This window comes from Natrix helvetica (assembly GCF_964273705.1).
Source record: "Natrix helvetica genome assembly, chromosome: Z".
NCBI classification, from domain to species: Eukaryota; Metazoa; Chordata; class Lepidosauria; order Squamata; family Natricidae; genus Natrix; species Natrix helvetica.
Genome location: NC_138554.1, coordinates 37,598,949 through 37,621,370, shown reverse-complemented (window position 1 = coordinate 37,621,370; position 22,422 = coordinate 37,598,949). Strand labels below are relative to the sequence as shown.

The 22,422-nt window shown below is 38.6% G+C and overlaps 1 protein-coding gene across 1 annotated transcript in view; it reads right to left on the bottom strand.

The window, feature by feature from the left end:
- The window catches only part of KCNA7 (potassium voltage-gated channel subfamily A member 7), a 35,598-nt gene extending 15,748 nt beyond the window's left edge, over positions 1–19,850 (bottom strand). The window contains exon 1 of the mRNA XM_081932539.1: positions 18,928–19,850. Coding sequence (XP_081788665.1) covers positions 18,928–19,503 — 576 coding nt within the window. The 5' untranslated portion in view covers positions 19,504–19,850. The remainder of the gene's footprint in view (positions 1–18,927) is intronic.
- Between the last annotated feature and the right edge of the window lie 2,572 nt (positions 19,851–22,422).

Sequence of the window (22,422 nt, the reverse complement as noted above, 5' to 3'; positions counted from 1 at the left end):
AAAAAGAGATACAGAGTATTTTCGAACATGGGACTTGTTTTATAAATGGGTGGACAGTAGAGGTAGAAATTAGGATGGGAAAAATATTATTGTATATAAATAAATTGATCCAGACAATACGCTGTTCACTAAGCATTTATGTATGTAATGTGAAAATATATAAATAAACTGTTTTTAAAAAGAGAGCATTTGTTAGGGCTGCAGCCTGAATTGTACTAGATTTCAGCTATTTATTATTCAACTGTCATAATGTTAAACCCCTGGTCCATGCCATCTGTAAGTTTAAATAAAATAATATTCTCTGTTAGGCTCTGGTAAACAATGGCATCTTACTGATATTGCAATGAGACCAATATAGTGATTGTGATACCTACCAAAAATACAGTTTAGAACACTGTATACATGTATACATACACCACCAATACATGGTAAAAAGGTAAACACAAGACCCTTCTGCAAATTCCAATGCATATCACTATGTACAATAGTTTAAAGTTTGAACATAGTGGATGAAAAGTATGGATACTCTTTCAGTTAATACTTTGTAACACTCCCTTTGACAGAAATAACAGCTTTACAATATTTTCTGTAACCTGCTAAATATCTTTCTATTCTTGCTTTTGGATTTTTCCTCATTCTTCTTTCTAGAGATCTTCTAACTCAAAAAAATTCTTAGGTCTCCATCAGTGATGGGATTAACATTTTTTTACTACCAGTTCTATGGGCATTGCTTGGTGGGCTGGCATGGCTTGGTGGGGGTGGCATGGTGGGGGTGGCAGGGGAAAGATACTGTAAAATCTCCATTCCTTCCCCACTCCAGTGGAAGGTTACTGCAAAATCCCCATTTCCTCCTGATCAGATGGAACTTGGGAGGCAGAGAATAGATGGGGCGGGGCCAGTCAGAGGTGGTATTTACTGGTTCTCCGAACTATTCAAAATTTCCGTTACTGGTTCTCCAGACCTGGTCCGAACCTGCTGAATACTACCTCTGGTCTCCATACAAGGACTGTGTTATGAGATCTTTCAACCGATTTTCAGTAATATTTAAGACTGGGAACCATGAAGGCCTTTCCATAATTTTTATCTCTCTTTTATGGTTGGTATGAACATTATTTTAGATCGTTGTTTTATTGAAGTATCCACTTCTTTTAAGCTCAGTTTCTTCATTAGTTTGTTTGAAAACAAACAGTAGTTTGAAGACCAAGAAATATATCTATTTGAATCGTCTGAAAATTGGCCAGATCTGCAAAACAGAATCTACTGATAGCTGAAAATGATCTGCTGAAGGACTTAGCTGACATTGTATCCACAGTTCAGGTCTGCATGGAAGAGCTATCAGAAGGAAACAATTTTTTTCTAACTTTATCTCAAAAATTATTGATTTAAAATACAAAAAAGGAAAATCTTAATAAACCTGAAGTATTTTGGAATGATTTGCTTTGAACTGATAAACCAAAAATTGGATTCTTGAGCACCAGATAAGATTAATTAAGTAGGAAAAATAGGTCAAGCATTTGAAAAAAAAACATTTTGACAACTGTTAAGCATACGTTAAGGTCTATCTTGATTTGGGGTGGCAAGACAACCACTGAAACCGGACATGTTGTGCAGATGGAAAAATAATGTTCAGCTAAATAGCAACACATCCTAGAAACTAATGTCCCATAAGCAGTAAAATAAAAAGAAGCTGAAAAAAGGCTAGATGTTTCTCTGCAGGAGAACAATGTAAAACATATATCCAAACCACAGATGAAATACTGCAGGAAAGATAAAAATGATTGACCATCCCTCAGATTTGAATATATTTGAAAACAATTTTTTGGAGGTCTCAAACCTAAAAAATTATCTGCAATAGAAAAATTTTGCAAAGATGATTAGGGGGAAAATCCAAAAGCAAGAATAGAAAAACTCTTAAGCTGACTATAGGAAATATTTGGAAGATTTCTGCCAAAGGAAGTGTAATAATTATTGATGCAATGGCTTTCAAACTTCTGCACCTGGTGTACAGTATTCAGTATTTATTTATTATTAATCTGAAAACAACTATGCATAGTCATCATTCAAATTTGCAGAAAGAAGTTGTGTTTAACTTTCTGCAAGATAAAATTTGTATTAACTTCTGTTTACTTAGGGATTCTTGGAAACTTAAGAATTTCTAATGCCCTTTTTCATCCAAGTGCGCTTTTCTGCACAATCAGCTTTTAGCCAGAACTTCAGAGCAACATGAGATGCTTCCAACACATATTGAATTGTAACTGACCCAGCGTCATTGACTGAGATAAGGGGTGAAGAAAGGAAGGAAGGCTACATTGCTTTTTTATATTTACTGAGCCTCAAATACAAGACCCGCAGGCCAAATTCAGCCCACAGGGTGCTTAGATCTGGCCCATGGGGCCACCCTGGAAACAGCAGATTGGCCTGCAGTGTCTCTGCCAGCGAAAACGGAGCTCGGGAGCTCTGTTTTCACTGGCAGAAGGCTGCAGGAGGCCATCACAGTGGGAAATCGAGCCCAAAAACAGAGCTCCCCCTAGTCTCGCCTTGCTTCACTGGAGACAATGGATCTGCCCATCCCCACCTAGGCCACCACAGTTGCCCGACACAAATGATGTCAAACTGGCCATGCCCACTCTGGCTAAGCCCACCTGGCCCTCAGAGGTCAAATGCAATGCTGATGCATCCCTCAATGAAATTGAGTTTGACACCTCTGTTATAGAGCTTCGAAACTGTGAGAACGTATGAGAAGCATTGGATCAAATCAACTGAACAGAAATTCCTGGGAAAATACAATTTACAGTGGAAAGCTGTGACATTTTAATAAAACACTGCATTTAAAAAAATCTGTTATCTTTTGCAGTATTATAAGCTTTGTGCTGTTAAAAACTGATGTATCATTAAGTGTCTATGCAGTAATAAAAATCTAAAAGTTGGTTCTTTTAAGTAAAAAACTTTGGAAAATAACATGTTAAATTTAAAAGTAATTCATGAAAACACAGTAGACTTTTTTTTTCAAATGCATACCTGGAATATCATTGGGGAAAGGCAGCTAAAGGAAAGCAAACTGCAGAGAATGAGACCTGCTCATTGATGTGTGTGTGTGTGTGTGTTCCTCCCAAAAGAAGAAATAATGCCAATGTTTCACTATGTATGTTATACATCATTGCGTGCAACAGGCAGGTCTTCTATGAGTCATTTGCTCATTTCCTGCTTTTAGTCAAATCTGGCCATAGTGGACTTCTTACTGACGTCTGGCTTTACCGTTTGTCTTAAACTCAGACCAGCAAATCTGATGCTGGATCTACCACCAGCTTTTCTTTCTTATCATGCTCCTTCATAAAGATATTTCTGAAACTGAAAAAAAAGTTTTCAAGAGACTAAACAAGAAAAAAAGCTGAGAAGAAAGTTATTTTTTGATTGTCACATTATATTATGATATGTATACACATCGCATATTTAAAGTACATTCAAAACCATTAAAAATAAAACATTTTGAAGAGCAAAACAACAAATAAAATGTTATCGATTTTTTTAAAATGCTAAAATTAACTGAATTAAAATAATTACTCTGGGTTGAACACTATTATTTGTTCAACAACAAGCATGTTTTAGATTAAATGCAATAATTACAGTTTTAATATTGTATTGCTACTATGGCCATTTTGCTGCCTGAATCAGATACAAGCCCACTCCTTTGAAAGGCAAGATATTCTGGTCAAATTGTTTGGCAGTCAAGCAGAAAATTAGACATGCCCACTCTGTAAGTATCTGCTACCTTTTGTCACATAAACTCAGCTGTCAGAAGCAACTGCCTGCTGGATGAGAATTTTGGCACTCCATACAATTTCCAATTAAGGCAACTTTATTTCACAGCAGAGAAAATTTAACTTGATGCAGCAAGAATCATAACTCAGTTTAACCCTACCGGCTCCGGTCAGGCCATTACATAAAATAGCTTGGCTCACAAGTTCTAAGCAACCAGCTGCTGATACTGATGGTTTTCTCTAGATGGGGAGAACAAAATGAGAGGGGAGTCTGCAGATTATCTCTGCTTCTCAGTTTCTGAGAGAAGTGCTATAAAGAGACTGAAAATAATATTTTGAAAATGATTTAAGGGTTAACTGCAATTTTAGGAAGAAAAAGGCAGTTATGTACAGTCTGCTCCCTATTTGCACCTTATCACAGGAAAGAATTCATTCTTTAACTCCAAATGGAAACCTTATACTGTATTACATTTGGAGGGAGAAGGCTTTGATTCTGGTCCCTATGGAACTCTATCTGTACCATCAGCATTGCGGTTGTTTTTTCAACACCATCTTGGAGCTGTTACATAAAACACAATCACTGAATTATGATTATATTTTAAATCCTGTATTGTCTCTGGCCTTCCTCTATATGAAAAGGCCATGGAAGGATTTCACGGAATATTAAATATGTAACAATTTTTATTAAAAGCATGTAAGTGCATATGAAAAGCATTATTCACTTCTGTGTCGGATTATTTATTATGAACAACTTGAAATAGCTCAGAGTAAAAATGTGCCTCATTAAGCTTAATTGAGTGACTCACTCATGTAATTCATAAATGCTTCTTGCTTTTTCTTTATATAATCTGCATTTCATCTATATTGTCATTAAAGTAATGTTTTCCCTTTCTGTCTTACATTTACAGCATTCCTATATTTATGTACAAAAACAGAAAAGATCCAGTAGCCTTTTTGGTGTCCCATACAAGTTTTAGTTGTTTAGTTTTTTTCTACCTATAGAAAGTTTCTGCATTACATAAAATCTTGTGTCTCAATGAGTAACTACAGTAACAACCCAGCAAAGGATCTGGGGTTCAATGAACCATAATGACCCGCAATTTCCTTTATTATGATAATACTTGACTCATTCCAAATGTATATATAAATATTGCAAAAATATGGGGTAAGATATTATAGAATGTGTTTGCACTTTCTTGAGAATGCTACTGAGCTTCAGACAGATTTAGGCCCAGTTCAGAGTCAAGTAGCCCTGCTTTTGCCTTCCATTGCACTAACAGCTTTCAGCAATTTTTAAATTGTAAGCTTAATATTAATTACAGCATAATCTGTACTAAAGTGCTAAATATTATTCCTAATGCAACTGAATTACTCTTATATTTACTTTAATATTTAATATTGAAATATTTCAAAGATCTAGACAATCGCCCAGTTTACTCAACAAGCTAAGAACAAAAATGCCTTCAATAGTTTTGGCATTTTATATTGTATGAATTGGACCATTGTGTGTTTAATGGACCACTGCGTGTCTAATGAGAGAAAATTAACTGATTAATTCAAAATATGGCAAAGCAAATCATAGTGTGGAATAATCTGTATGAATTTTATCATTTATATGAATATACGAAGACCATCAATGTTTTACAAGATTATTTCTATGATTATTTCAGCACAGTGTCCTATCTTACATCATGTCAAATCAATTATTTAATATTATTAGGTCATTAAAGTTTATTCAAGCTGTATGCAAACATTAATAAGGAGCACTGGATAAGACACTAGTGTTTATGTAAGTTGAAGCAGATGCTAATTAACAGAGATGCATTTAAAAGAGAAAATATTTAAGTTAGTACAGGAGCACATTAAAGTTAACATAATTATCATTTCTATTGGTTAACTAAACTATGGTTTAGTTTCAGTTTAGTGTTAAGTTCTGAACTCAGTTTTTGTCAGTTTATTGTCACTTATTGGCCTGACATAATCATGTCAGAACCCAGTCAAAGGAAATAGATTAAATAAAGTTTATTTGCTCCCCCAAATTGTATGCCTCATATTGTTAGGATAGAAAGTATATCTTGTTAAAATTATCTGTTGTCTGTACACTTCTAGCTCACTTAATATGTGTACTGATGCTCACAAATGTTTTAGAGTCTATGGAAGAAGTCATGGTGAGCATTACTTGCATAGGATACAAAATATTGATCTGGTTAGAAAAACAATGTATGCCTCCTTGAATCTGATGGAGATGGCAGAGGCAAGGGAATCTAGGTAGTTAGGCAGATTGATAATCAAAATGTAAAGGAACTAAAAAAAGGAACATGAAGGAAGGCAGATGTTTGCTAAGAAAGGTAAATCAGATTATCACTGCCTGAGAGACCAGTGTAGCAGAAAAATGAATATTGAAAATGGGTCAGAACAGTGAAGTACTATACAGTTTTAAAAATTGTCATTGGACCTAGAGATAGATAATATAATTGGTAAGAAATGGACATTGCAATCCTGGAAATTAGTACACCAGCCAAATACTGTTCCGAAGATATAATATATTTGGATTTCAATAAGGCATTTGACAAAGTAGTCCACAGTCTACTTCTTGGTAAGCTAGAAAAATGGGGGCTAGATTGCATCAGCACCATATGGATTTATAGATGGCTGACAAACCACACTCAATATGTATTCCTTAATGGAACTACATCTACATGAGGGAAGGAAGCAGTGGAGTACCCCAAGGTCCTGTTTTAAGCCCAGTACTCTTTAAAAGAGTATCTTCATAAATGGTTTAGATGAGGGGATAGAAGGGGAATTCATGCAGATGATACCAAGCTGTTAGGAATAGCTACTATCCCAGAAGATAGGTTCAAGATCCATCTGGATCTTGACGGATTTGGACACTGGGCCCTATCCAACAAAATGAAATTCAATCTAGAGAAAGGTAAGATTTTACACATAGACAAAAAAAGTCAAATGTACAAGTACAAATTAGGTGAAACTTGGCTTAATAGCAATAACTGCAAGAGGAATCTTGGAGTCCTAGTCAATAATCACTTAAATATGAACCAGCAGTGTGCTGCAGCTGCCAAAAAAGCCAATGCAATTCTAGATTGCATTAACAGAGGTATAAAATCAAGATCACATGAAGTATTAGTACTGCTTTATAAGGCCTTGGTAAGACCACACTTAGGATACTGCATCCAGTTTTGGTTGCCACAATATAAAAAAGATGTTGGAAAAAGTGCAGAGAAGAGTAACAAAGATGATCAGAGGGCTAAAGGCTAAAACATATGAAGAATGTTTGCAAAAATTGGGTATGTATAGTCCAGGGACGTGCGGTCAGGGGAGGCAGGGGAGGCAGAGCCTCACCTCTCATCATGAAATAATATATAATAATAAATTATAATATATATTTCCTCCCATCCCTTTTACACGGTTCCCGCTAAGCTCCGGTAAGGAGAAGAGCTTTTGGGGAGTGAAGAGGAAGAGGAGGGAGGAGGAGGAGGTGTGCGCGTGGAGCGGTGCCAGCTGGGCAACCGGCGGAGGCAGGAGGGTTCTCGGAAGCGCCAATAACCTTCCTGCCTCCGCTGTACTTTGTGCGCTCCTCGCGACTGCAATAGACGTCCAGAAGTGGCAGGGGCTGATGGGCTGGAAGCCCAAACCCCATTAGCCACAAAAGCCGCTTCTGGACGTATATTGCAGTCGTGAGGAGCGCGCGAAGTCCAGCAGAGGCAGGAAGGTTCTCGTCATTCCCCAGTCGCTTTCATGGCTTCATCATCAAGACGAAGTCCAGGAGCGCCAAAAATATTTCTGCCTCTGCTGGACTTCGTCTTGATGATGTCGCTGCAGCTCCCAGGACGGACGGTGGTAGCCAGAGTGGCGCCGAGACAGTCCGGCGGGTGAGCGAACGAGGATCAGGCTGCCTGATCCTCCATCGTTCGCTCACTCGCTTGCTCTTTCGTCCGCCCGGACCACCTCGGCGCCGCTCTGGAGGTCCGGCCGCGCCCAGCCGCTGCAGCAACATCATCAAGATGAAGTCCAGCAGAGGCAGAGATGTTGTTGGTGCTCCCGGACTTCGTCTTGATGACGAAGCCACGAAGTGGCTTGGAGGCAAAGTGCTTTTCAGTGCTTTTCTGTGCGTCTGGTGTTTAGGTAGATAGCTGGATGTCCTAAATGCCAGACGCTCAGAAAAGAACTGAAAAGCAGCTGCTGTTGGGGACTGTGGAGTGCGAGCCGGCGGAGCGCGCTCAGGAAGGTGGGGAATGGGATCACGTGTGCTGGAGGCTGAGGCAGCCTCAGCCTCCAGCACACGTGGTCCCATTCCCCGCCTTCCTGATGATGTCACCAGCCTCACCAGCCATAAACCTCACCGCACGTCACTGGTATAGTCTAATAAAAAGAAGGACCAGGTGACATGACAACAGTGTTCCAATATTTAAGAAGCTGCCACAAAGAGAGGGGGGGTGTCAACCTTTTTTTTGCAGGTTCAATTTTTTAAATTCTCTTACCATTTTAAGTATACATTCACGTAATTGTTATTCTTCTTTACATTTGTCATACATTTGTTATTCCATAAGTTATAATATACAGTTTGGGTTGCTTTATTTACCATCCCTTCCGTCTGCTGTAACACTATCTTATTTTCCCTTTCTTTTCTCCCTTCCTCCCTTCTCTACTTCCTTCCTTCCTCGTCTCCTTCCCCTTCCTTCTTCCCTTACCTGTCCCCTACTCCTACTCTTCCTCTTCCCCTTCCTACCCTCTCTCTTTATCTCCCTTCTACCTTCCTCTCCTTACTTCTTTCTTCTTTCCCCTCTCTTCCTCTCATTCTCTCCTCATCTCTCCCTTTCTTTTTCTGTTGTTATAGGCATCTCTTTCAAATCTCAGTTTGTTTTCTTAGGATGGTATTTCCCCAAACCCAAGTATAATTTAGTATCATTTCTTATTCCCTTACCTTCGCTAATCTATCCTATGTTTATATCTTTATATCTCGCTCTTGAATATATACTTTTATATTTAATATTTTCTTTTCTGTTTTCCCCCTCTTCCCCTCTTTTTTTCATTTAATAGTGCATTGTCTGGGTTCTGCATCTTCTCCTTACTTTTTTTTCTAGCTTCCTTTCTCTAGCCCATCATAAAATCTCCCCCATGTCTTGAAGTACACCGATTCCTCTTTATCCTTTATTTTCAGTGTCAACCTGTTCATCTCTCCACAATCTAGTATCTTTTATTATCTCTTCATCTGTAACTTATGCAATTTCCAATTTGGGGCAAATACAATTCTCGCTGCTGTAGTTACATGTATCAAATCAAATAAGTATCTTCTTTGTTATTTGGGATAATACCTAGTAAAAATATCTCTGGACTAAAGTCTATTTCTTGTTGTAACATTTTCTCTAGCCATACTCTTATTGTAATCCAATATTTCCTTGCTTCTGCACATGTCCACCACATATGATAATAAGAACCTGTTGCTTGTTGACATTTCCAATATTTCACCTACTTGTCTTTAAACATCTTTGCTATTTTTTCTGGTAACACATGCCATCTATAAAACATTTTGTATAAGTTTTCTTTGTAAGCTGTTGACATGATTAATGTATAGTTCCTTTCCCATAGTTGTTGCCACTTTTCTAGCTCAATCATGCAGCCAAAGTTCTTTGCCCAAGTTATCAACCTATTTTCTAAAGCACCAGAAGGAGAAATTTTCTAATAGTTAGAACAATAACCCAGTAGAATGCCATGCCTTCAGAGGTTATGGGTGCTTCATCACTGAAAGCTTTTAAAAAGAGACTGGACAGCCATTTGTCTGAAAATGGAGTTATTCTATTACTGCACTCCATCTCATTTTTGTAAAGCCAACTCATTTTTCTCCTATAAAGTATGGTCTACTTATAAATGTTTTAAAACCTAATTTTGAGGTTATTACTTCTTTCCTTTCCTTTTAATGATTAATCCAAAATGATAGCATATTATAATCCTATGCATGACTATGTAAGGATAAGAAATAAATCTAATTTCAACAAGGCCCAATCTCACCTAAATTTGCCATTTAGAGGGCAGAAAACTACTCGTACACATAGTCAATTCCCAGGAAATAACTCAGTTATTAATATGCACAGAATTATACTGAAGGCAAATTTCTTTTCAATCCTTCCTATTGAAAATTCTAATTCCGGCTTTAACAGAGTAACAGAGTTGAAAAGGATCTTGGAAGTTTTCTAATGCAATCCCCTGCTCAAGCAGGAGACCTATACCTTTTCAAGGACATACATAGCTGGATGACTGCACTGAGACTGGAATGATGAAGACAGACGGGAAATGTTATGTGTGACAGAGAGCACAGGATGGAAAAGAATGGGAGGATCTCTACGGTAATGTGCCCCAGAGGGGTTCCCCTGTCATTTTCAAAAGGTCGTTCTAGCCTTTAGAATTAAAAACTTTATATCGGTTACCCCCTTTTTCTGCTGCCATCAGGATCCCTAGTTGGTGAACCCTGCAGTATGGAAGATATTAATCCTGTTCATCTGCTTTCTCCAACCAAGCTAGCAGATAATTAGCACCAGTTGCCAGCAGGAAAGCCGACGCCAAAGAAATCTTGTTGGACAGAATCTGTATAAGCTATTTTGGATGAGTGAAGATCTGCAAGGTTGGAGTACAAGCTATTCAGGAAGTATGAGGCGATAAACAGGATAGCGCTGACCAGGAAATTCCTTACACCAGCTTTTCCTGATAGGTTATACTATGAGTATGAATAGGGTTTTTTTCCCCCTAAATGGCAAATTTAGGTGAGATTGGCCCTTGTTGAAATTAGATTTATTTCTGATCCTTACATAGTCATGCATTCCTACCAGTGGTGGATTCCGGATCCTGTTGCAACCGGTATGGTGCAACGGGCATGGGTGTCCAACACACGAATGTGTGCAGCGTGCACGCGGATGCGTACTTACCACCCGTGAAGCTCCGCAACACCTCCGTGACACTCCAGCTGTTTGGCGGAGCGTTGCGCAGGCACCATATGCTCCGTGCGTCTGCGTGGAAGCCCCGAAAACCTCACATACTAGTAAGGAGTGCAGGCAGGCGGGAAGGCCCTCCAGAGCACCGTATCAGAACAGTACCTGGTGCTCCTGGCAGGCACTGGTACGCCTGTACCAGGGCGTACCGATCGTAACCCACCACTGATTCCTAGTCAGTACTCTCATGATATTTGGCAGCACAAGCTTCAAAAAGATGCTCTAACACATCTATCCTGAATACTGTAAACCCCAAATCAAGTCATCAGATGCCAGGTTGTTATTTCTTACTAGACAAATTTGGTTCAAAATTCCTTGGAATGAAAATATATTAATAATAATAATAATAATAATAATAATAATAATAATAATAATAATAATAATAATAATAATAATAATAATTATTTCTTAGCCGCACCCTCTCCCGAAGGACTCGGGGCGGCGTACAATAAAACACATAAAAATACAAATATGAACAAAACATACATATAATATAGACGTATACAAGACGTATACAAGGAGGAGGTGGGCAGATGGATAAAAACAATTAAAATCACAATATTAAAAATCCCCTAAATAAATTACCAAAATAAAAAACCCGTCAGGAGCGATATGATCAGACTATGGTTGAGCCAGGCCAGCTACTTGGAATAGGTGGGTCTTGAGCTTTACACGGAAGGAGCGGAGGTCAGAGGTAGTCCTAATATCCGGAGGGAGGTCATTCCACAGGGCTGGGCCCGCCACAGAGAAGGCTCTGCTCCTAGGCGCCGCCCCTCGGCACTGTCTGGTGGACGGCACCTGGAGGAGTCCCTCTCTGTGCGAGCGAATTGGTCGCAGGGATGTATGGGGCAGGATACGATCCTGCAAGTAACTAGGTCCTGAGCCATGGAGCGCTTTAAAGATCGTTATCAAAACCTTGAAACGCACCCGATAGACCACAGGAAGCCAGTGCAGCTCGCGCAGGAAAGGTGTCACATGGGAGTACCTAGTACTCCCCATAATTACCTGCGCGGCCGCATTCTGGACCAACTGTAGCCTCCGAGTGCATTTCAAGGGAAGCCCCATGTAGAGAGCGTTACAGTAGTCCAGGCGAGACGTCCCCAGCGCATGAGTGACTGTGCGTAAGGCGTCCCGGTCCAGTAGGGGGCGCAATTGGCGCACCAGGCGAACCTGGTGGAACGCCCCCCTTGCCACGGCTGTCACATGGTCATCCATGGACAGCCGGGCATCCAGGACGCCCAAATTGCGCGCCCGCTCCACGGGGGCAAGTTGTATGCCCCCAATGGCCAGAGATGGAATTAATTGGCTGAACCGGGGAGCCGGTACCCACAGCCACTCCGTCTTGGAGGGGTTGAGCTTGAGTCGGTTGTCATCCATCCAGACCCGTACGGCTTCCACACACTGGGACATCACTTCGACGGCCTCGTTGGGGTGGTTTGGGGTGGAAATGAACAGCTGAGTATCATCAGCGTATATAAACTCATATTTGACTTCTTTCAAACATAGCAAGAATTTCATTTTATTGTTCATTTTCCTCTTCACAGAGTAGAACTGTATTTTTTGAAATATGACTTTCTGCATGATCATTATAGATACTCCTAAATATGAGACAGATAGAAATTATCCTACGAGACAGTAGGAAGTGAAAGGGAAAAGCTCTGCATTTGAGAAACTGATTAATAGAATAGTGCAACATGAAGAATAAGGTGAAAAACTAGGTTTTTTTTTAAAAAATGAGTTAATTACAATTGTGAAACATTTCATTTTTTTACTGTGATGTGATGCAAGTGGATTCTACCTTCATTGAAGTTGAAGGAGTTCTACCACATTCTCCCAAAATGTATTCTTATTTTGATACCTGAGAAAAATACTATAACTTTAAAAATATTTATCATAATAAATTAGGAAAGATTAAATTAAAATGAAAGAAAGAATTGTAGGTCTTATTCTCCTTTATATTCCTATTGCTTAGCTTGTGGTTCTCAGAATTTTGGACAGGTGGCATTGGTAGTGAAGACAATGCACACAGGTCCAGGTTTCCAGAGCTGAATGCCTTCTTCTTCACCCCAGCTGAGACAACAGTCACATCTTTTTTCTTTGTATATCTCCTATGGAACAAATACACTGGTACATAGGGAAACTCTAGGAAAATGTGGTAGTTCAACCACTGGGCCCTTCTTGAATTCTCAGCAGCCTTTGATACCATCACCCATGCTATCCTTTGGGGTCTGCTACAGAGCTTAGGACTGAGCGGCAGAGTTCTGTGCTTGTTTAGCTCCTTTCTCAAAGGCTGTTCCCAATCAATGTTGATAGGGAATGAGAGATCCAGCCCCAGACCACTCCCTTACATCATACCATAGGGCTCGGTAATTTTTCTGCTTTCCACTTCTGGAGCTTCAAGATCCTGGTCTCTGACATCCTTGGTTCTTGATGAAGTTGAAGTACCCATTTCGGACCTGGTTCACAACTTAGAGGTTCTTTGCAGAGCTTTGGTTATCGCATCAACTGCAACCTTTCCTAGATCAGGACTCCCTGTTCTGGATCATTCAAGCCCTAGTCATCTGTCTTCTGAATTATCACAATGTGCTTTACATGGAGTTATCCCTGAAATGCATTTGGAAGCTTCAACAGGTAAAAGGTGCAGGAGCAGGAGCAGTCTTTGGGGCCCATAGAATGACCCATGATATATCACATCAGTGCTTTGCAAGTACATTGACATTGCAAGTAGATTTGTTTCTGGATGCAATTCAAAGTATTGGTTATGACCTTTAAATCTCTTCATGGAATAGGTCCAGATCACTTTAGGAACCGATTCATCCCACTTGTGCTCTACTTGTGCCAGCAGAGGAGACCTGCTTAGGATCCTGTCGGTCAAGGAACTCTGCTGGGATCTCATCAGAATTTCTTGACTGACAGGATACAGAAGAAGAGCCTTTTCTAACAGCCCTCTGGAATATTCTGCCTTCCCCACTATCCTTCAGGTTTCCCCTCATTCTCCTATCCTTCTGCAAGGGTCTAAAGACCTGGCTCTGCTAGTTGGGGACTGAATGGGGGAGTACATCACAAGAAGCGGCTGCTAATTACCTGATCCCACCTCCCCCGTGAACTTTCCGTTCCCCCTTTGCTCGTTTTTAAAATTTCATATGATTGCACTCCAATTGTTTATTTTTATTCTTTTATTTCATTTTACTTGTTATTTTATACCTTTTTTCCATTGTACTGTTTTAAGCCCCCCCCCCCCGAGTAGCCCCATGATAAGATGGGTGGCAAATAAATTTAACAAACAAGCAAACAAGTTGCACTCATCTGCTTCATTTTCCAAAATGCAGGAGTTCTGTAAAATGTGTTTTAAGAAGAAAAAAAAGGAATGCCTATCGACTCTATAAGAAATAGTAAAGGATGAAAAAAAAATAGGCTCAAATCAAAATGGGCCAACTTGCCACAAGATAACTTGATGCAGGACAATTCAACAAATACAAAAGTTAAATTAATTTCAGTGGAACTGTGACCAATAATAATAAAATAAGGTCAATCCAGAAATACAAGAGTTACAATAATTTTGATGAAGAGTTAGTCACCAATAATAAGTAACTGAATGAAACTATTACTACAGCATTGAATTGTCCCACAGTGAGTATTCCCATGGACAGTTGGCCATGGCAAGTTGGCTACAGCAAGGTGGCCATGGCGAGTTGTCCTAGACCTGGTTCAAGTTGTTATCAAATCCTGGACAGATCTCATGCATTTTTTATACCAATAGGGAATTGTTACTTCAAAGATTTTTCCCCAACTTCCCAGTATCACTTACAGGCACAGATTTTAAAGTAATAACCAGATCTGACTCTATTTAACTTTTTCAAGATCAGCTAAGGTTGGCTAGTGCACAACCTGCTGTTAATGGAACGAAGAGGAAGTTAAGAAAGAAAATATATTTGTTCCTAGAAGAGAAGAGAAATTCTGTTTTCTTTTCAAATGGTGGGAGCAGTCACTGTGTGCAAAAGGACAGATACAGTGGTGATATGTGTTTACACTGCAGAACAGGGGGTCAAACCTGAGGCCGCAGCCCGGATGCGTAACATGCTGGCCTTGCCTGGTTTAGTGAAGGGGAGGGGAATCCTGACACTTCACATGACACTGCTGTGACGACACAAGTTTGACATCCCTGCTAAAGACTGATTAAGACTTCTGATTGCCTTCTCTTCTGATGAAGATTATAACTCCTGAAAGTTTCCTGACATCCAATTCGCAATTCGCCAAAGAAGAGGTCAAGCTTTTCCTTGAAGATGTCCATAGCAATGTTAGGAAAATGACAAAAAACAACAACAACCAACAACAGGAAGGTAATGGAAGGAGCAGGGCTAATAATTATAGCAATTTTGATTGTGACTTGACAGGAATTTATTGAGAGGCAACAGCATAGAATTGTAGAGATGTGGAGCTGGATCAGATTAGAACGATCCTTTAATCCAGCCTGCTGAAATGTGTAGGAAAACTAAACCAACCATCTTGAGGGGTCTACTCATTTTCTTCTCTTTTTTGTTTGGTTGGAAAACCCACAAATTCTGTAGGTAATGTTGTTCCTATAAGATGACAGACTTATTCCAAGGAAGGGTTCAAATGTGTCATCAATCTACTTCCAGCCCACCTTTCTTTAACAACAGCCTATTTGCTTTCACTGTAAGTAATTCGGATTCTTGTAGAGAACTATCATGGAATAAACTTGTACTCATTTAAGGAGCCTTGGTTCCTGTTTTTTAAGCCTGATAGTTCCACTGTTATACAGCTCTTTTTGTCAGAAATTTTTCCTTACATTTAAATCAAATATGGGTAATTGTAACGTATACCTATTATTTCTGATGCTAACTTCTATAACAATGTATAATTGTCTCTGACAATCTTCCTTAAAGCACACTTTTATATTCCCGAATGTTGATATCATGTCTCCCCACAGTCTTCTTTTTCAATGTGAATTTCCCAATTTTCTTCAATATGAATTTCCTTATGAAGACTGTCCCTGTATCATCTTTGCTCCAATGTAGTGCTTCCAAGCTATGAATGTGTAGCCTATATTTTCCCTCCCTAAATGGAGTATCTTATATTTCTCTTAATTGAAAGGCATCTTGTCCTCTAAACCCAATCTTCCAATCAGTCTTCATTAGATTGCAATTTTTTATTTTTGTATTTATTGCCAAACCTTCCAATTTTGTGTGTCCTCCATAAATCTGATAAGCAACCTAGCAATCCCATTATACAGATAATTTGTAAAAACATTGACTAATACTAACTCAAAGATAGACATGGCAGGAGCCCATTGGTTACAGCTCTTCAACTTAATGTAAAGCTATGAATGCTAAATTTCTGAATGCAGATAGCCAGCCTGTTGTAGGCCCACTTTATTGTAGTGTCTCCAAACCATATTTATCTTGAGCATACAGATAACAATATTTGTCATTTAGACACTCTGCATTATTCATAGAATTTTGTGGTTGAGCGGAGATAACAATGCTCCAACATGTACCTCTCTAAGAACAAAATATCCCCACAGTGCTTTTGTTGCATTAGGAATTATCCAGCTGAAAACATGTAGGATGACCATGTCTTATAAATTATATTTTTTGAAAGGAAAAAGAAGAAGCTATTTAATATCTGCCCTTCCTCAAAAAGTTCAAGGTAAACTATATGCAAAGATGGAGAATAGCTTTTATCCTTACAACAATTATGTCAGAAGTTGAGCTAAGAGATATTGAGTGATCAGAGATCACCCAATGAGCTCCATAGTTAAGCAGAAACTTGTATCTCCCTAGTCCTTCTCTAGACACAATAACTAACTAGTTCTGAGTTAAATAGAAGGAGAGAATGTTTAATATTCCACTTTGCAACTGAGTTTTTCCTGGCTGAACTACTTTTCCTCTCTTAAGTGTCCCTGTTTCTTATTTCCAAAAGTATGAGACTCTGAAATGAAGCAGCTTAATAAGTGAAGTATCTAGAAACCAGCTCTCTTGAGTGCTCTCCTTTTATAACCTAGAGGGTAGAATTACAAATTTCACTAGCCAAGATAGAGTATTTCCAGAGGTTATTCAATGAAAGAAAAGTTTAGGCTTTTCCTCCATATGTTGAATTTTCCCCTGAAAACTTTTCCCTTCCGACTTGAGGAAAACTTAACTTCAGAGCTGGTTGGGAATCAGACAAAGGACAATGTAAATTAACCACTGGAGAAAACATTGTATGAAGAGGAAGGATTATATATTTATTTTATTTCATTCTTATTCCTGTACTTCCCTACAGAATTTTACCTCACTTTTTTCTATCTTACTTTCTCTGCAAAGTCTCAATATTCCCAATGTGCATGGGGAATAATGGAAGTTGTAACTCAACACATTTTGAAGCAAGACATGCAACCAAGCTGCACTATTTGTACATTGATGATAAATGATCTACTGGGGACTCCATAATATGTACAGCCTCTGGGGACATTTTTTGTGGCAGTCAGAAAGACAAGAGGTAAAATCAGAGCTCAGGTACTCATTGGGTTCAATATCTCCTATGTGTTACAACCTTACAGCCTCCTCTCCCAACTGTGTTTTTTTTCCGAGTTGTCATTGGATTAAACCACCTGATCATTAACCATGTTCACAGGAAATGTCAAGCACATTTTCACCTAATCTCATTCTCATTGGCTGGAAGGACTATTCTACAGTTTCCTACATTTTACCATCTTTTTCAATATTTAATGGCACAATTGGGTTTAGTGTGATTGAAGAATTCCAAAGATAATAGAGTCAAATGAAATGACATTAGTTACAGAAGGCACATGGTGGGTGAAGGCACACTCAGAATAACCAAAAGCATAGTTTTAGCTGAGAGACTCAATCTCAATGAACAAGGAATTTATAAAAGATGCCATAAATGTTGACACTGTATCAAAGAATGAAACTGCATGAATTTTATGTTACTTTTTCATCTATCCCATTATTGACTATCTAGAGGTACTGAATTGTTATTTCACCAACTTTTACAATCTGGGATTTGCAATCTAAACACATCTGGAGAATATTACATGAATGAAAGCTGGTTTAGAAGTTGATGCTGAAAGTCAAACAAAACTGTCCATCTTGATTTTATTTTGCTCCTTTTTGAATTCCAAGGTTCTGTAATCGTAGTACAGGTATACAGATTTTTAGGATTATATTTCTTGCTGAGTCAACTAGCAATACAATCAGTCAATCCACCAGGACAAAGACTTTCAACTTTTTGTTTGGGGGACATGTTTGAGAGGGCTGTAAACCACAGAGGCTAACCATTACAACATGGCAGCAGGTGGGGGAAGAATCAAAACACAGAATTATTAGCATTGAAAGAAAAATGTTGATTTATGAGGGAATATTACCTTACCGAGAGTTACTGTTGTCATTATTATTACTGCAATAATTTTCAACCTCGGTGCCTAACTTTGTTCCCACCCCCATCACACAATACTGTAGAACATTTGGAGGCTCTGAAAGCCATGTGGAGCAGAGGTTGGTAAAAAGGACATTGATTATTGAGTAACATTATTCAAGACCATAATAGTTGGAGATTCCCACATTCTTTATGGCCTATGATATAATAATAGACACATGTTGTGGAGAACAGAAGCGTGACTATTTCAACTCATTCATTGGTGATTATGTTCACAATCAACTATGAAGTTTCTGCAATGAAAAGTATGGTCCACTGTAGTTAAAGAAGTGATATTAAAGAAATTAGAATCAAGATGGCATTGAGTAATATGACATTCTTAAAAGAGTAAGGGTATCAGAATGATAAACTCTAACTCTTGAATGGCAAAAGACTGTTAACAAAACTGCTGCTTTTATGATAGAAATAGAGGTTTATCTGAAGCAATAAGAGAATATTGCTGAAATTCCTAAAACAATTTAAATTATTACTTGGCATTAGAGTAATTCCCCTAAAAGCTAGAATTCTACATTTATTAAATTACAACTCTCATTATCATTAGATAAAACAGCTGCTCTTGTTTAAGACATCTGGGTACCAATTGGGGAAGGGGATTTTGAAGCAAAGTATATTCTGAAATATCAATAATCATCATTCAGAGAAAGGAGAACAGAGAAAACAATGTAATCAGTTATAGAAAAATAATAATCAATACAGCCTTCATTACTTACCGGCAAAGACATATCGGTCTCATCCCGAAACTCAGGTAAAGTCTCCAGGCAAAAAATCACAATGGAGATAAGAATGACCATAACTGAAATGATGGCAATGATGCGGGCAGCCTGAGAACTCTCTGGATGTTCAAAGAGCAGCCACACTTGTTTGTGGAATTCTCGATCAGGCATGGGCTGCTCTTCTTCCTTGATGAATCCTTCATCATCACGAAATTTAGTGAGAGCTTCTTCACCCAGCTGATAGAATTTGAGTTCCTCCAAAAAAACATCAAGAGGGACATTGATTGGCCTTCGAAGCCGTCCTCCAGATTGGTAATAATACAGAATAGAGTCAAAGGAAGGCCGGTTGCGATCAAAGAAGTACTCATTACGCAATGGATCGTAGTATTGCAAACGCCGCAGAGGATCACCCAGTAAAGTATCGGGGAACTGTCTCAAGGTCTTTACTTGGGTCTCAAATCGTAGGCCAGAAACATTTATTACCACCCGCTCACAACAGTCCTTGTGGGAATGTCCCCCACAGTGGACAATGGGCTCACTTTCCCCTGTAGTCAGTGGCAATAGCTTCTCCATGGTAGAGCTGGCAGCTACAGAGAGCCTGAGATGATGTAGGAGGTCATGATTCGAAGTTCACCCAAATGCTGAGGCCTTCTCCAGAGAACTCCCAGTTCAGATATTCTATCCTGTATCCTTTCCAATATTAGTCTATTCACACTATTTGCATCTTAGCTGGCATCTTTTCTCCTAATTCCCCTTGATCTATTTTCACTCACTGCTTTAACCATATCTGCTCTAGTTTCTAATTTACTTCTCTCCTCCTCTTCTTGCTATATCATTTCCTTAGTTCATGCCATCTTCTTTCTTTTCCTGCCTTTCTCTTAAAGCTGATTTTCCTCAGCCCTGGATAATCACTCTATCACCTCGACACTACTCTCAAAATTGATTTGGTATTTCCAAAGGGGTTATAGCCACAACTTAAATCCCCCCTCCCCAACTGTCCTTCTCTATGTCCCCTTTCTGAGAACACCCCTGTCTTCCAGTGCCAGCGTCAAGGTTTCTGCCTGTAAACACTTTCCCTAGACTTAGGGATATCAGATTGCCCCAGGACGTTACAGACTCTTGGCCCCCTTGCCAAAATCCCAGCACCGCCTCCAACTCCATGCCTAAAAGCAATCCCAACAGCACTCTGATCAGAAGAGGGAAGAGCTAAAAATAACTGAGAGTGACATAGGGGCAGGCAGAATGCCCAGGGCAGAGAAAAAGGTGGGCAGGACACCTTCAGGAGAATACAGAAGACTGCCAGTGAGAATTTTTGTGCTCCCCTATAAAGAGAAGTAGTGTTTGAGCCTGGACATCCCAGTCTTTCAAAGGAGGCTAGGGTCTCAAGGGTAAGCAAAGATTGAATCTGAACTCAAATGGTATTCTGAGTCATAAATTAAGAGGTTGAAAAACTAAAGCAAATTTAAGCTCTATCCTTTCCAGAAACCATCAAGTCCTTTCTGAGTTGTGATTTCAAGTCTTGAGAGATCAGAGGCAACACAAGTGTTGCGTTTTCACCTCTCCCCATCTTAAGTATGCCTTATACACAGGTTGTATAACTAAGGTAACATAGTACAGTATGCTGTTTACATACATCAGAGAAAATTTAGGAAAAACAAATACAAAATAAGCAAAAAAATATTTCACAGTACTGAAATAGTCACATATTGTTCAGCCTGTTGTTTGAGTACTGACTTGAATGTGAGTAACGTCAAGGTGTTTACTTTCCTTTTTTTATGGTTCTCTAACTTTAAATTGGACTTTGACAGTGTATCTCTTCAAGAAATAATTTCCTGAAATAGAGTGTTGTTCTTGAACATGCTTTTAAATAAAGGATTTCCCTTGCATGACATGTAACAACTGTGCATAGAATTGTTTTTGGTGCCTTTAGATATTTAACTGGTCTTCTCTTAGACCTGCTTTAAGATCTGATCTAAAACACATTTCGCTTGCTTTTCTTTCAGGATGTTCTATTTGGTTCCTTTGATCATTGTCTTCCTGTGCTAGCTTTATAATTGCATACAGTACAGGTTTAACCCTCTCTTTCACTTTCCATTTAGTGTATTGTAAAGTTGGCTCCAAACTTCTAAACATCTCCGTTTTTCTCTGAAATTTGTTTGACTATAAAAACATACAGAGTGTGTTCACATTTGTTCACATTATCCAATATAATTTTACATTATTTTATCATTAAGATGTAGCTACCTGATATATATTTCAAGTGTTTTGTTCCTCATTCTAAAATGTTATATAATATTAAAAAGAAAGCCTCCCACCCTCCAAAAGATTTAAAGCAAGACCTTATGTTCTGAATTGAAAGGAAAGTTTATGGAACCAGATTATGAATCAGATCATCTTCTTGATTGTGGTCAATGTGAACATCTATTTCTCCATTTAAAGTATTTTGTATTTTAAAAAAAGATTTAGCTCCTTTTTCTAGTCTCATGCCTTCTGCCCTTTATGTGGCTGGGATTCAAGATTTTTGTCCATCTTTTTCACATTGATTTGGAACAAAAGGTCAAACTAGGTTTAATGATATTATGCTAGCATTTCACAGACGAGAAATGTGCAGCTTTTTTTCCTGTAGGGTCAGGAATTAAGACTAGTCTACCATAACTGGTCTTTTGAACAACTGCTAAGGTGCCATATGATATTTATCCAGAATTCTGCAGTCCGTGTATGGTAATTCTTGACCTCTGCGTTGTGTGCTAGAGGCCATACTCCATAAAATTGTCAGGATCTGGATAAAAACTTTAAATTAACTAATTATTAAGCAGAGCGTATATTTTTTTTATAATTTGTTGGATGATTTTATGAAATAAATGAAACAAGGACAGACATTGGTGTATTTTTTCTAAGCTATATTAGCAAAAACAAATTTCTATCAACTTACGGTAAATTGGCAAAGATATGCAAAAATTCAGAGAACTGTACTCCGTAAACATTCAGTGGAAATCTTTTCACCATTACTAATCTTAATAACTACAATAAATATCTCAGAAAAATTAAATTTGGAATAAAGTTTTAAAATCATTGCCCCAGCTAGTTTTAAGAGGCCCAATATTACTATTTCATTCTGCTTACTGTATTAGAAGAAGCTAAAAGAAAAAGTTAGTTGAGACCAAATCTGTAGCCAGAAAATGTATGGGCAGATGACCTTCATGCAAAGGAACAGCTGTGTGTGTGTGTGTGTGTGTGTGTGTGTGTGTGTGTGTTCTGTGCGAGTGTATTTTAGGTTCCATTTGAACATAAGGCCCTGCTTTAATTTTTTTTCAATTTGTATATATTAACACACACAACACATGTATAAGTGATTATGTGAGTGTGTGTGCATGTGTGCATGCTTGTGTGTTTCAAATTGAAAACAATTGAAAAAAATGAATCAAATTAAAAATAAATTGGCTTAATACACCTTTAGTCTTCTTGCATGAATGTCTATGGCCGTGATGGCAA